The sequence below is a fragment of the Acyrthosiphon pisum genome, chromosome X (assembly GCF_005508785.2).
Source record: "Acyrthosiphon pisum isolate AL4f chromosome X, pea_aphid_22Mar2018_4r6ur, whole genome shotgun sequence".
NCBI classification, from domain to species: Eukaryota; Metazoa; Arthropoda; class Insecta; order Hemiptera; family Aphididae; genus Acyrthosiphon; species Acyrthosiphon pisum.
In genome coordinates, this window is record NC_042493.1 from 67342585 (window position 1) to 67360239 (window position 17655).

A 17655-nucleotide genomic window follows, 5' to 3' on the forward strand; every position below is an offset into this window, starting at 1 on the left:
ATTATGTTTGTAGTTTTTACATTTTCATTTATTTCATACATAGTTTAATAAGTACTTATATTATCGTGTTATTGTTGGGCCTAGGGCGGTGGTTGGTGACGGTAGCTAATGTGTTCTAAGGTCAAGTATCGTCCGACTATCCTAGTTCCTGGATGGGTGACCACCCGGGTGTTAAGTAAAAATTTGTTGACCCACATTTACACGTATGGCTCAAGACCAACCGTAATCCCCCCTCCCCACAAAACGTTAATGGCTATATTTCCGATACTTATAATAACCTAATAAAAAAGAATATTTATATATATATTATTGTGTACCTGCACCAATTGGCGTGTATTACGTCTGCGGATTAATACAGTCCGCACTGAAACCGTAATCACTATCCCCCCAAACTATATTATTTAATATAATTAATTTTATAATATAAATGTATATAATATATATTATACACCTTAGTATAATCTAATATTGAAATCACATAATAATAATTATTATGTATAATAAAAAAATATATTTTTATAATTACAATATTTAAAAAAACATGTTCACAGAACGTACGTAATAGACAATATATCATGGATATATGGGACCGATAACAACCACCCAAATCCAACCATGGCCTCAGAGGGCCTCAGCGGTTGGGTAGTTTTAAAATAGTAAAAAAAAAAATCGCGCCTAAAGCGCCTCATTGTTCTCCCACCTCTCCTGCTCGAGCTCGACAACTATAGGTACCGTCGAAAACCGTACGTGCAATTTAGTCGTATATTATATTATATTAATATTATTAATGATTATATAGACTAAAATCGACACATGACCGGATTTTCGAAAGCTTCCCACAAATCCCTCCCCTTCCCAAAAAAACCCCGTCACCCTGAAAAAGGACGTGACGGTTGCGCTCGCGAAAATTACCTTCCGCGTTTATCGCTCGCGCCTAAGCGGCTTCACGTTCGCCGCCCGCCCGTCCGACGGCGACGACCATGAGACGGCGTATGTGTTATTGTATTGATGAGCACTTTCCCTCCACCGAATTATGATCACAATATTTCGGACGAAGTACGAGCACTACTTTAACCTAACAAGTATTAGATTACCAATGGGTTATGGCCCCCCCACACGAACATGTCAGGGGGGCCCACTATCTTCTTGAAGAATAAAAAAAAATAAAATAAAAATTACCACCACCATGCTTATATATAGTCTGATATATTATATTAGAATCAGGACTGTGTTACAATATTAAGAGTGACCGTATAGCGATTAGTATGAGCCCCCCCCCCCCCACCCCCCCCGGAAAATTCGAATCCAATACTTTGAGAGTATAATATAATGAAATCATCAAAATATTATGGCATTTTAGATTCTGAGCCTTCTCCTTAGGCGCAAATTGAGGGGGCTAAGCCCCCTCCCCAAAAAACATAGGACATACAATTTTAAAATGCTATATTGCAATGGTCTGCTTGCCTTTAATATATTCAGCCCCCCCCCCCCAAGTCAAAAGTTGAAATTGCGCCTATAGCGTTCTCTAAGCAACTATATTGTGTACTCATGTGCCAATTCGTCACTCTAATTGCTACACAGACCCAATAATAATAATAATATATGTACATTTTTTCTCTTATATTATGTTTTGTTTCGTCAAGCGTTGTACGGATGACAAAACTGGTACACCAGCCGTTGGGAGCGATCCGTCTTGCGCATGATGCCCTTCTTATAGTATTGTCGCAGGCTCCGGGACAGTTTGTCGTAGTTCATGGCAGGCCGGTTCTTGCGGCGTCCCCAAAGACGGGCCACAGCCTGGCTGTCTTCGATTTTGAATATGCCCTGCTTCCGGTCCAGCCACCGAATCATCTGCTGTGGCTGCTGCGGCTTGTTTCCCACAGCGTTTGAGAGCGTCGTCGACGACGCCGACGGGGACAATGGTGAAGCACCACAGTGAACCACGTCACCTTCCGCGGTGGCCGTCTGCAGCTCCGCGGCTGCTGATGACGCGGTCAACAGTTCCTTGAGGAACTGCCACAAGTGGATGTGTTGTGACGACGACGTGGATCCAGAGGGACTGACAGCCGTCGTAGCGGTGGACAATGTCTTGTTTTCCGGCTCCACCACGGCTGCCGTTGTCGAACAGCACGTCACGGCGGTCTTGACGAGGGTCTGCCTGGGTTGATACTTCGTTTCGAATACGTCCGGTTCGTTGTCGTCGTCATCGTCGTCATTGGTGGCCGTCGTAGTGGCCGCATCACCGCAGTTATACTCGTCGTCATCCACTTCGATTTTGAAGCACATGTTGTTGCTGCTGTCACCGTCGGCGTTCACGTCGCCACTATCACCGGTCACACTTTTGAACGTAGTGCTACAAGTGCTGCTATTGCTACTGTTGCTGCTGCTGCTGATGTAGCTGCAGCCGACATTGTCAGCTGTACCGGAGATGCTGGCCGGCGATGGAACAGTGGATGCCGCAGCCGCCGCCTCCATCATAACCGTCATCAGCAATCTATCGTAATAGTCGTCGGATGCTGTTACTTCAGTCGTTTTCCAAGTCGCCATTTGTTGGGCCATATTATCACCGTCGTCACTCTGAAAGTTTACGAAATAAAAAAATTAAGTTAAAAAAAGTTTTAGGTAATAATAATTAAACATTTATACAGTTAATTAACTTCGGTGACGTGTTAACTCGATGACGTGTAGTTATATGCCGTGCCGCTGCCATGAAATATTATATATGTTTTACGAAATAGACTGGTATATTACACGAATATAGGCGTGGTACGAGTGGAGGGGGAGACTAGGTATTTTGGATTTAATAAAAATAAAACTCATGCTATACTTAGGTAGACCAAAACAGGTTTGAAACCTAATCTAAAAACCGGTTAGTCCGAAAAAAAATTGAAACTGATTACAAACTCGGAACTTGGAAAAAACGAAACTGTTTTCGGATTCGAAACTCAAAAAAAAATCGAAACCGTTTTGGACTTGAAATAAACCAAACCAGTTTCGTTTCTCAGTCACATATTTTATAGGTCTACTTATAGTTTTTATTTTTTTTAACAGCCGTAAAAATAAAAATATTTGACAACTTTTTAAAAAAAAATCTGTTTATTAACACATTTTTTACGAACAAAGAATATAATATTATAATATAGAGGCATTCATCTGAAATATGTTCTTATGAGTCACTATTTTATGCTAATTCATTTTAAAAGGGCGTTAACAAGAACAAAAACCACTTTTATTACGAAACAATTAATACAAAGACATATTTTTTTAAACAATAAATGTATAGGTATATTATAATATAATATTATATCTAAATAATTTTACGACGGATCGTGTGTCAACTTTTAGTAAAAAATCAAGAATCGCGTTTACTTATTTTTACATGTCGATTACAACTATAGCAGTATGAAAAAATGTCACTTTTGCAATATAATATTATAAAATTCGTTGTTAGAATTTTGAATTTTTGATTGGTGTTATATTTTATTACCATTGTTACTTATTATAGGTAGCGTGGGTAGCGTTGATCCGTGTTTTTCCAATGGAACTTATTACGGTTAGCATAATATTGCCAACATATTATATACAGCCTACGACTAGTGCGAAGTTATATTCTTTGAAATTATCACAATACAGTATAATATTATATGCGCGGTAATTTAATTATTGCTCTATGTAATCGGCGCCGTATAGCTTATAAATTATAATATTTACGCAAAGTCATGGGCACAGTATGTATACTGCATGTATAATAGTATTATAAACCTATGGCATAATATTAAATGATTATAGTTAATAATAATGTAATAGGTGAGATACCCACTGCTTTTGTTCGTTCATAAACGAGTCTTAATTTTAAGCCTTTTGTCGGTTACGGTTTGTAAAAATAATAGTGTTTTTTTTTTATAATATACTATAATTGCGATAGAAAAATGTGAATTTTATATAATATGCTATATTAGTATATTGTCGGATGACTTAGTGTATGTATGTAAGACTAGGTAAGTGTATTATAATTAATTCATAAGATCAATAATCAAATTAATATATTATATTAGGTAGGTACAACCTTACAACATGCATTTGATTCCCATATAAAAATTGTGATTTTTGTTATTTCCTTGAGTTGACATCATTTTTGTAATTATAGGTACTACTGCAAGACACGTCGTATAAAAAAAAAAAAACTTCTGTTAAAAACACAGGAATACTATAGGTAGTTACAGTGAACTTCTCTATATGAATCATAACCAAAAACATAATTTGTTTAAGATATTTTCAATAATTTTGTGATTACGCATCATGATTACACATAATTTATAGGTATTGAAACACAATACTTTAGTTCTAAGGTTTTCATTTTTATATTGAATATTGTAAGTTATATTATAATAGTTACAATTTTTTTTTATAGTTTGATCAACAACATAATCTTATCTACACATTATCAGCTATATTATGAATTATAAAAGTTAGCGTCATAATAGCATTTGATCTGTGTTAGAACTTAGAATAGAGGTATTATTATATTATTTGCGATATACCATCCTATTGTTTGATACCTATTGATCAAGTCATAATCACTTGTGAATAAACAAATATTTCTATTGTATATACGATACTGTTATAATATACCTATTCTATGCCACCTTTGAAAAATCGTTATTGTCAAAGCCGACCGGCGACCACCTTTGAACTATTTCACACAACATCATGCGTTTAATATACCTATTATAGAGTTCGGGAGTGCTAAAATAATATCATAATATCTGCAGCAGCAGCTGTTGTTAGGCATCAGTCAAGAATATTAAAATGTTTCCAAATTTTCAATTTTCCGATTCTATCGAAACTGCATAATATTATTTTTATGTCTACTACAACCGGTAAGCGTGTTGAGATTTTTTTTTTGTACACGTTTGCGCACCTTATATTATAATATTGTGTCAAGTTATTATTTTACTCTCGCTGTATATCGCGCGGGTACATGACCGCGCACGGGCCCCACGTGCGTCGTAACGAAAAACAAAATCTACAAAGCGTTGACGCACACCATAATATAATATTATGTGATTATCATATATATATATTATATATATATAGACACACGATGGGTATATATAGAGTGGCGAGTTCTGAGATGGCGGAAGAGCGGAGGGGTGTGCATGTTTTTTTTACTTTCTACCGGACACTGCAGCGTCGTCACGCGCGCTCCTTTCGAAACGATCAAATTCCTAGTGCGTCGGCGGGCGCGGTCGTCGTGTATAATAATAATATTATATTATTCTATATTATGTATGTAAATATAGAAACAGGTGTATATGTATATATTGTTATTACTATATATTATATTATGTGTCCCGGCACAAGGTTATCCGATGAGTATAGTATTCTATAGATATAAGACGCCGCGGCAGTGATTGCGCAACGGACACGCGTGGCAAACTATACACCGGTCGGGTGTGATGGAAAAGGCGGCGAGGGGAGAGATCGTCGACCACAATCGTACATTATATTTTTTACATATTATTATTCCTGCATGACTACACTAATAATTTATACAACACTTTGTATGGCCCGCGATCGAAAGGACTTCGGAGAAAAAAAATGATTGTGTTCTTTTTATACGCACTTACTATATTCGATTTATATAAATCAAAATATTATGTAGGTACATTGTAATATTATACATATTATATTATTTAGACTACATACGTGCGAGTATAAATTGGTAAATTTTATAACGTTGTTACCTCCTAAAGCGTTCTTATCAAACAAATCTGCACAATGTACTTAGGTACTTAATTATGTACCTATTATCATATATTATACGAAATGCAATGAGTTGAATTTATTTAACTACCTTTCAAATAATATGAATATAATTTCGATAATAATGTTCTAGACCGCGAGACAATAATATTATATTATGTACATATTATACACACGAGCTTTAAATTATAAATTTATAACCATACGACACGCCACACGTTAAATGTTGATCTTGAAAAAATTTCAAGAAAAATTTAAATATTCTTATATAGTACCAAGATTATGCATAGATTTGTAATAGTTTTTGAATAAATTTACAAATGTTAGTATTATTTCAATTATTGCGCAATCGTAAAATTACCATTTATTAGTTATTCTTAAAATATGCGAATATATACTTTCTAAAGTAGTACATACAACATATACGATCTCAGTGAGTTCTATAATTGGGTATTATTATAAAAACGTAACCAGGCCAAATATATGGCCCAACTTTTGTATATAAACTTTATTTTATTAATTAATTAATTCCACAATTATATGTACTTATCACATTCATTAATCAACAAAAAAATAAAACACTCGTATTTTATTATTTTATAATTCATAAATATTGCTAGTATTATTCATCGATTTTCCTGACAGTGTTGGGTGTTTTAGTCATTTAATGAAATATTTACTTCGTATACACTTTTTTCCAATCTTTAGCTTTACTTAAGACTTGACTTATTCCGTGGGTTAAAATTAATCGATCCTTTTATCGTTTTCTGTTTTACTTCAGTTTAAATATTATATAATACAAACACAATATCATGGATTAATTTTATGATTTTCTACTTCTTAATTTTGGACACATTTTTTATGTAAACACAAAAATTATGAGACAAATTAAACGAATGCTTAAAAGACGAAGTAAATCCAATAACGTTAATATATTAGTTTGGTCTTTATGTGTTAACATCAAAAATATGTGCAGAATTATTAAGAGAGTAAAATATCATATAAAAGTAATCACTGTAATTGTGTTCATAAGTATTTGGATCTTGAGAGTAATAAATTTATAAACATTTCTTACAATCATGCCATATATAAATATATTTTCTATTAATTTTATTATAATAGTTATACTATAATCCAATAGCGACCATTTAAATACCTGAACAAAAACTAAATTCATTTGTAATCCATCCTTTAGCAACCTATGAAAAATAAGCTATAAACACTCTCCAAGTCTCGAGGAATCTATATTCATTGATAATATAACTTTTGTTGGAAACGGTAGTTTTTGAATAGATAGAGAACAAACGAACAAAGAAATATAAATTTTTATATATTTAGATGTATGATAATATAACATTATAATATTATATGCAATGACGTCGTTCGCGCTGTCGTATAATATGTCCGCCGTTCTAAAGTCTGCTCGTGCAGTATGTATCATATTATAATACGGCGGGATACCACGACGTACTTATCGTCCAGGGCGGAGAAGTGGGTGGGAGAGGGTTGCGAGGATTTTGTATTTTTTTTAACGTTAATCCCGCGGTACTATTGCACCCAACGGAGTGGGTATAAGTCGTGGTCGGTGTGCACTTCCTCCCCGTCACGGATCGCAAGACGGCCTGGGGTGCCGTCGGTGGAGTTTAGTGCGCAGGTTAATCGGCAAGGCAAATATTATATAGGTATACAATATAATATTATTATTGTAATTACTATATTATATTATTATTATTATCATGGTAATAATAGTAACTTCGCCGCAACTCACGCCTGATTGTGTATAATAATAATTTAACATGGCAACAACCGCAGCGGCGTGTATATTATAATATAATGGAATAGCCGTCAGCGGTAGGTGTGGTGGTGGGGTGGTGGATCGGCGAGGAGAGGGTTATATTATTATTATATTCTACATGGATGGCGATGCGTAATAAAATAGAAATCATATTAAAGCCGCTCCGGGCGTACGGAATAGTTTTTGTAATTTTTTTTTATAGCGACGGGCGCACGCGAAAACCTGTTCCGCGCGCCACGGCGATGGAATGTGGGCCGCGCCCGGGCGTTTCCTCGGCTCGCAATCGCCGCACCTAATTGTCTTGTAGAGTTCTGAGACTACGATATTATAATATTATTATTATTAAAGTTACGTCATGTCGTCGTCGGAATCGTAGGTTCGAGCAATTTTTTTTCGTTTCGTTTTTTTTTCCTTTTATCGTACCTAAGTATACTTGTCTGACAACAAAAACTGCGAGCACGTTACGCCCCTTCCCCACCTCGCCACGCCGATCAAGTTTATACCTATACAACTCGGAATATTAAGCCGAACATAAAGATTAACATATCAAATACGAGACCATTGTGGGGTAACGACCCTCGGCGGTCATTTGCGAGTCACACAAAAGTATAGCCTAACCACACGACACGTGGTGGGAGGTTGCGGATAATAGTGCGAAACTTCCATTTAACACGCACATTTCCATTCAACGAAATTTTCTGTTTAATAAAATAGGACCATAAGGAGATCAGAACCGAATTTATTGAATTTCATTTACCTCATTTACCTTTAACGAATTTCCATATAGAATATATTCAAATAACACAGACGTATTTAGTTGTCCGGTCGACCGTTTAGGATTCGTATAATATTGAAGTTTCACTGTACAGTACTATAGTAACAACATGGATTTCGTTACGACGGGAATTTAAGTCGCTATCGAGTATTATTCAGTAACCCATTTGCATGTAGAGCCTGTATAAGTAACGATACTATGTCCCCGCAGAAAGCGATCACAAAATCAACGTGTGGAAATTATATCGATCCGAATTAAACTTTCGTTCAAAATATTTATAATACCTATATAATATAATATGTAATTATGTTACAATCTTATTATATCATATTTACCGTGCTCGTCGTCGATGGGTCGCCACACGACGATGGCGGTGGCGTGACCGATGGCACTGGAGCCGAAGTCTGTGGGCTGTACGCAACATCGGCCGAAGCAACGGAGTAGTATCCTTGGTCGAAGCCGCCACTGCCACCGATGCCGTAGCTGTTGCAATAATCGCTGACGCTGCAGCAGTCGTCCACGATGTTAACAATGTCCACTGCACGGTCGCCGTTCTGCTGCTGCTCCGGTTGTTGTTGTTGTTGTTGTTGTTGTTGTTGTCGCCGACGGTAGAGATCTTGGTGCAGCGCCTGCTCATCTGCTGCGGTGTCTGTGGTGTATGAATAAAAATCGGCATTGCTGGCGTCCGTTGTCGCAGCGGCAGCCGCTGCCACCATGCGGTCCAGCCATGACGGCGACGTCGTGGCGGAATAATAAGGGCCGCCGTATAACAGAAGTTCGTCGTCGTCCGCGACGTCCTGCTTGGACGCCTGTCCGCCGTCCAGTTGCAGAGACGGCGGCGCGTCCAGTCGGCGTCGGATGCCTTGCGGCGGCCCGCCTTCATCGTCGGAACCGATAGTCTCGGTGCGTGGTCTACGGCGCGCAGGCCGCACCGTCGGAGCCGTCGGGACGACATCGTCGTCCGCGTTGCTACCACGTAACATTTCGATCAGCAGTCGGTGTTTGTTGTTGTTGTTGCTTTTGTTGGGGCTGTTCGGCGAGACGACCTCGTGTTTGATTGTCGTCGTAGTCGTCGGCGTCGTCGCCACTTCCGTGGTGGATTCGACTACGGCTGCTGGTGGCGAGTCGGCCGGGCGTGTGGGCGACAGTGGTATCGCGGGCTGTGGTGCTGTGGCTGTCAACAGCGATCTCAGCAGAGTGGTCTTGCCGACGCGGTCCTTGGCGGCGGTGTCGGTCACCGTTGTCGACGCGTTGATGAGATGGCCTGCTGGGATGACTGGAACGGGGGTTTTGGATTGACGGACACCGGCGGTCGTGGTAGACACCACAGCAGGCGCCACCGGAGGCTGCTGATGGAAAATGGATTTTGCATCTTCTAAGGAACATATGTCGTCGTATATGGACAGAAGTTGCTGTAGCTCCAATTGCTGTTGCAGTGACGTCGACGTCGCTGGTGTCGAGTAGTAACAGTTGCCATCGCCACCACCGACGTCCATGGACGTGTTGGTGTGCACGGTAACCGTCGCGGAAATAGCATTCCCGGGCACACGACAGTCGGCCGACGAGGCGTCGCTGAAGTATCCGTCGCTTGCACCGTTTATGAGCAGTGACAAGTCGAAACCATCAAATTCGTCTCCGTCCATCGTTTGGTTGTGCTGTTGCTGTTGGGACGATGAAGACGATATTTGCTGGTGTTGGTGCCCGGATACCGCACCACCGTCGTCGGCGTTTTGTTGGGCCGTCGTTGTCGACCACCACCAGAAATCCGTAGGGGCATCTGCAACAGTTAGCTGTTGCTGCTGCTGTTGTTGTTGCTGCTGCTGTTGTTGTTGTATTAGTTGTTGTTGTTGTTGTATATTTGCCATCATCATGGTCGTCGGATTACCGGTATTCGTCGTGTTGGCCGTGGTACTGGTAAAACAATCGGCGCCGCCGCCGCTGTGAATCATAGCGGGGGCGCGATGTTTGTCGTAATTGTCAAGCACGGACAAATACGCCACCACGAAAACTGCAGAGGAAAAAAAACCGATTCTTAATATTATTAATACAAATTAACGAACATATAGTATATTATTATATTATATAATATAATTATATTGCGCACGAGGAGGGCTCGTGAAAAGCCAATTTATAATATGTAATAATATCACAATATATAATGTATGGATCACTCGCATACTAGTCATCGTCCCAGTCGTTCGTTCGCTTACTCAATGGAGGAGGTGCTGGTGGTGGAAGAAGAGGAAGAGGGGGTGGACTGAAGGCGCGCCGCCGTCAAATTTCTTTTATTCGTCCATGTCGACGTGCAGATATATAGCTTCTGCGCGTGCGTGCGTGTGGGAAATGCGGCGGCGGCGGTTTAGTGACATAGATTTCGCCGCCGCCGTGAGCTGCTCTCTCTTTTCCGCAGCAGCGACGACAGCGCTATACTTATAACTTACTATTACGGCGGCGGCGACGACTGCCGAGGAGAGAGTGTGCAGACACCGCCGCAACATATTTTTCGCGTGTGCGTGCGGAAGCTGTGTATACAGCGTGCTTATAATAACACACACGAACGCGCTTGACGCGTGTATGTATATACTATACGAAGTGCACACAGCCCTCACATAATACGCGTCGCAGGTGGATAACTGCGATATATATAAATACAATCAGGGTATAGACGGGATTTAAGGAAGTTGCGTGGCGGCGGCGGCGGTGGCGGTGAATAAGAGAGAGCCATTGCCACCGAGGAGATGACGTGTCCGTCCACACTCAATTATATTTATATTATTATTATATTTAATCGGTGGTGCCTTAGGTAAAACTCTGCGATTTATACGTACAATTCGTCTTTTTTAAAGATGTAATGTGATATTATACATTGCATTGATGATTACCTATCGCGAATCTCATTGGGTGACGAGCGCGCGTTCAAGTCTCCTCCGAACGTATAATAATATTAGGTATATAGGTATCGTAAATACTAAACATTATAATAATAATATGTACATGTGGATATTGAATAATATAAGACTATATATATATACCTATATTAGGTTGTTAATGAAATCGCTTTCGCAAATATTTGCCATATCGTTGCGTATTTTTTTGCTTACCTCTATAATATTATCATTGAGTTTAATATAATATATTGTACAATATAATATACTCAATGATGTTATATGCATAAGCATATACATCGAATGCGCAATAAATATTAATTACAAATCATGAAATATACTTACGTTGATAGTCGTCTCTATCGTCGTCGTAGGTGGAACGTCTCCGCCGCAAAAATGTCTTGAAGTCGTACGACCGAAGTAGCGTAGTCACGTAAACTGTTTAGGTCCAATATTTTCACCGATATACACAAATACACGTGACACTGTCGCTGTTTCGGTAATAGTTTTAACTTGGGATTTTTGAGACGGTACAGGAAATGAGGCTGGAGCACATGCGTAGAGTCAATCGTTTCCGTGCGTACGTGTGAAACTGCTATTGCTCTACTGAGCATTGCGAGTTTGTGCTACGGCAATGGTGCCGATATCATGAGCCGATATACAGGTATATAATAACTAGTAGGCGATTGGTTGTTAGTGAGAGGTGGTAGTGGAGACGGCTGCGGCGAGAGGGGAACATTCTTAACCGAAGGTGGCGGCGCTGGTCGAGAAAACTACTCTTCCACCGACCCGCGCCGTACCGCCGTCGCAAACTATTCGCCGCCGACGACGTCGTCGCTTTCTATTCGCGCGGTTTCGCGACGGAAGGCAGCAGCAACTATAGTGCTAATATTGCAAATTTTCATCGGGTTTTTTCTACTTCGCAATATTATATACTTTATAATATAATCGTCGCGCGGCCGACCGATCTTTGCAGTGTATTTCACCCGTGCCAAATTTATCGGTCATCGCGCGCTAAGAAAGTTGATTTACCCATTACATGTATATACGACAAAAATAATTGTAATAGTTTACGCATTTATGTATTAAGATTTGACGGTTTGAGCCTTAAACAAAAATAATGCATAACACGTCATACAGATATACAATAACTAGAACAAATAATATAGCATTTAGGAAGTTGTGTTATATATATGATATATATTATATTAGTCATGTATCTGATAGCGCACTTTAATTGATTTTGGCACCCAAACAGGTACAGACCATTTGGCAGTTTTCCTGACAAAATTGGGGCCCACTTATAATACAATAGTTTTATATAAATCATATTATAGCTATTGTACGAACTACGAATAGTAATGCAACTTGGCAATGTTGCTCTGCACTGCAATAGGTATTACCTATATTTTTTTACGAAATATAATGTGCGTGGTCATGGCCCCAAGTGCCCCATTTAAATCACCAAATAAGCTAACAACATTTGTATAGTGAATACAGAATGAGGTAAATTTTAATAATTTAATACTATCAAAAAATCAAAAAGTTTCCTTAGGTACAGTCATTATTGCAGTAATTCTCTTGAAAAAATATTAACTTCATTAAGACAATGAGACCACACAATTTTCAATTCATTTATAATTTTCACTAAATATTTCGTTCGTTCTCGTTATTATATTTCAACAACGACGTTATACGATAGGTTTATATATATAAACATCTCGAACCTACACACGAAAAAAATTGCAATAAGCAAATTATCAGTATTTAACGTTCGTCGAAGAATGCTGTATACACATACTAACCCAAGATGAAATTATATATGATATTATAATATATCCACATGTGTTATTTCTGTCTAACAAGAGTTCAATATATCGATATTTTATACAAACAAACCGATTTTGTGTTGTTAGCTTTGACGTTAAAATGAATTGGGCTATTATCAAATGTACCCAAAAAGGTATGTTTGGGTGTTGGCAAGCTGGATTGTTATAAAATTCTCACCATGACATATTTAAGTCAACCACACATAATTAGTTCTGCATTCAACACAAATTGTATATGTTGTGCGATATCGGACGGAAACAATACCCTAGGTTACCTATACGGCTGTACCCAGTGTTTGGAAGGAACGAATTCCTTTTTATAAAATAAGAAAGAGAAAATTAACGAGTTCTTTTTTTCAAGGAAAAATAACAAAATTTTTCATTCCTTTCTAGTTCCAATAATTTATACAAATATGTAAATTAAATTGAAATTAAGATATATTTTTTTTAATGTGTATAATGTATATTGTCAATTAGTGATCGTTATCGAGTATTGACGTTAATCGTTACTCATTAGTCATTAGCCTGCACTTAATTAATTTTTTTTAAAGTTAAAAGTTAGGTTAGGTTATAGTTTTATATAGTAATGAGTACCTACATAAAATATAATTATTATTATAACAATAAACGATAAAACAGTCGGCGGAAATTTAATTTTGAAGAAAATCTCAAACTAGAATTATAAAATATATATGTACCATGTAGCATATGAAAAAAACTTTAATAATTAAATAAGAATTTTTTTTTATTTGGAACTAAAAAAGGAACTCGTTCATTTTCCCAAGGAACGACAACGGAACAAATTCCTTTTCATAAGGAACTTTCCAAATACTTGCCATTAACGTGGCCATTAAGTGGCCATTAACGAGTTAAAAAGTTACTTTTGGATTTTCTTTAACTTACCTAACTGTTAACTTAGTAAATTTATTTTTTAATTAACGTAAAATTAACCAATTCATTTTCCATTTTAAGAAGTTTGTTGAGTTAATTTATTTTGTTTTTTATTTTATTATATTTCAATCTATTTCGTCTTCATGACAACAAATATTTATCGTGAATTGTTTATAGTTAAACAATTTATATTATTCCAATCTAACTTATATGGAAATACTGTATAAAGTATGAATACTATAGTCTATAATATTAGTTTTGGGTTGGAAAACAATTAAGTACGCTAGCGATGTATAAACAAATTACCTTTTTTTTACTTAATATAGGTTAACCAAAAGTGTGTATTAACTTTTAACTTTGTGTTATTGGTGTGTATTAAAACTGAATTGAGTTTAAATAGTCAGGTAAACAATAAAAACATATCTTTTTGAACAAAAAAAAAAAAATGTTCTATGGTTTCTTTTTCACCTACAGTTAATAGTGGTTCTTAAAGTAAGATTTACAAATACAATTTACAATTTTATATATTTTTCAAATTAAATATACAGTAAAAATACTATATTATATAATATTATCGTGTAAATTATAATATTCATACATAGTATACTAACCAAAAGTAACAGTCAATAAATTACATTATTACAATACTAATGAAATAATTGTTGAGGTGTAACTGTGTGAGCATAATAATATTATACTTTAGTTACTTATCGATCGGAAAGTCTAGTCCGTAATATTTTTACTGACCATACAAAGCACAAAAAACTATACAAAATATAATATTAAAAATGTTTATATGTATTAATATTTTTAACTTTTAAGAACCTATTAGGTTATGTTGTAATCAGTTACGTTGCATTTGAAAAAAAACCGTTTTATGTTATTTACAATTAAAACGTTACACAATTTTTGCGTTTATTGTTATTTAGAATTAAAACGTTATTCAACTTTTGTGTTTATCGTTATTCAGAATTAAAACGTTATCCAAGTTTTGCGTTTATCGTTATTTAAAATAGTGTTAATAGTTTAATATCTATTAAATTTAAAAATAATAACTAACGTTTGCTAGCCCTGGTTGTAATACTATAATGCCCGATTGCACAAAACATTTAATGAATCAATAGTGAGCTAATGGTCCCTTAAACAAGATTTAGTGGTCCATGATTGGTCCATTAAATTTTTAGTGAACCATTAAATTTAATAAATTGTTTATGCAACCCAGCATAAGTATTCAAATGAAAAAATAAAAATGTATTTATAACATTAATAATTAGATTGGAAACCACTTACAAAAATATGTTTAAAGTTTAACTTGGATCTCAATTCGTGCTCCCTTTATATTTTAAGATAAGAGTGGGATGATATTCGTGAGCACCTACAGGTACATGGTATAGCGTTTTCTGAACGATTTTGATATTTTTTTCGTATTTTTTACGAGTACCAGCACCACTGCTAGTAATTATTAATACAACTAATTCCACAACTCAAGTAGTCAAGTTCATTAATTTATTGTCGTCTTCGAATCGGCAAAAAGTCTTCGTTTTGACATATCGGTGGAGGCGGCAGTGGAAGTAACCGGATTTCTCCTGATCCTCCCACCACACTGACACTATACCACCGCTACATCGTATTCCGAGGTCACGGCTAAACGAAAGACGACGTGCTTTTAGAATATTTTCGAACACACGCTCACTAGCGAATCATAGTCGTATTTTTCACATTTTATTGGCACTTGACAGCAATGGTACATTTTTGCCTATTGCAGAAGATTGCAATATAAACGTAAAATAACAAACAAAATCATTTGGTACAACCCAAAAATTGGCAAAATGTATAGGTATTTTAATAAATTATAGTCTGCTAGACATTGAATAAATTCAATTTACACGTTTTTTAACTAGACTAAACAAGAATTTTAATCAGCGTTCTGGAGAAATTAACATTGTTCACAAATAATAAAGTTTTTATTTTAACTCACAGTTTTTATAATAAATTTAAATACCTGAATATTTAATACCAAATATTATGCTAATTAAAAAAAAATTTGAAAAATCTCTAAATTGTAAACTATTATATTTCATCACGTCAACTGTTACCATAACTGTAACAATCGATGAAATTCTAAAACATATTCATGAATACATTTTGTGATTACGCAATAGTATATTATTTATACTATAATGGGTCAATTGGTGGCTCGCCTGTGTATTTTTTTAAGTATGTAAATATTAAATTTTATTTGTTCTTCAGTGTTCATTGTTCATAATATTTTGTAGTTCCCATTATTGAACACTTTAAAAATCGTTACAATATTTCTCCTTTTATAATGCATAATATGATTATAATAGACCACTGCAGTAGTATCGCTATACAGTATGATTTATAAATACGAGTGGTAATAAATGTGAGCCATAAATATTAAAACAGTATACACATTTAAATAATTATATGACGTATTATGTATAATATTATACCTACCTATTTCTACAGCGCGTCTATAGTCCACACGCTACACAATGCGATTTAGATTTATGCATTATATATAATATAATGGTATTTATTCAGCTATAGGTACCTATGTATAATTTTATTACACCAATATACTTTATTATAATTTTTGGTTGTAAGACGCAAGTTAAACATGTACACTGTACACCTACCTATTTTTATTATTTAATTTAGAATTTAATTTTATAACAGATTATTAATACATTCTAAAAATAAATTCAAATCTTGCACAAAAATATATCGGTGTATTGATGTTTCAACCTAATGTTTGTACCTATGGTATGGTTTTTTGTAAAGACTATACAAAGTACACAAAGGATGTAATATGGTGATTACTGATAGGTATTCTATTTAAACAATACTGGCGTTGTGACTTGTGGACCGACATCAGGACTTTATCTCGCTTCTATGTCAACATTTACACATTTACAACTACGGTTTTAGTTTTTTTTATGTATACTATTTAACATTTATTTAATCAATTTATCATAATTTAATTATGTGTAAAGGACTTTGATTAGTGATTACTCTGTACTCAGATTATACTACATACCTACCAATAATGACCATGCACTGCAGGTTTGAAAGATTTTGCCATTTTGATTTATGTTGCGGTTAGGGTGTTGAAAAATAAAATACCGAGGTTTTAACCGTTTTTTAAAAAAGTCTGTTTCGAAAAACTGACTAAATTAGGGAGTGTACTTATTTATCAGTTATTCAGTTATCTATTCAGCATAGCTTGTAACAATACAACTCATAAAATATTATGTGCTTTTTAAAAAAATACTGGACATTGAGCAATTTTTTTCACGAAAGTGCTATTGTAGGTAGGTGCAATGTACCTACTTACATAAGTTACAACTCTAAAATAGGTTTATATGCTTATACAGGTTTTCTAGATAAACAGGTAATAAATAAGTATACTACTAAGCATGGGCGGATTTACACATAGGCCACCAAGGCACGCGCCTAGGGCGCAATTTTTTAGTTAATTTTTACTTTTTAGTTTTTCATAATTTCATAATTTATTATATTTACCTAAATTTATATTATATGATATTAATTTTTTTTTGTATACAACTTGCATGAAAAAGGAGAATGGCTCTCGTAGCCCCGTCGCAGTAACGTTTTAATTCATAAGCTATAATACCTAACCTCGCAATTTGGGTTCAATCCTGCTACCAGCGCGCGCTGTGCCGCGCCGCC

The 17655-nt window shown here is 35.9% G+C and overlaps 1 protein-coding gene across 1 annotated transcript; it reads right to left on the reverse strand.

Annotated features, from left to right (window-relative positions):
- Positions 1-1295: 1295 nt before the first annotated feature.
- On the reverse strand, positions 1296-12043 carry LOC100574593. Its single transcript, XM_003245159.4, has 3 exons — positions 11567-12043; positions 8672-10344; positions 1296-2577 (listed from the first exon to the last, which is right to left on the reverse strand). The coding sequence occupies exons 2-3, from the start codon at positions 10283-10285 to the stop codon at positions 1639-1641; spliced, it is 2553 nt and encodes an 850-aa protein (XP_003245207.1). The 5' UTR covers positions 10286-10344; positions 11567-12043; the 3' UTR covers positions 1296-1638.
- Positions 12044-17655: the final 5612 nt, after the last annotated feature.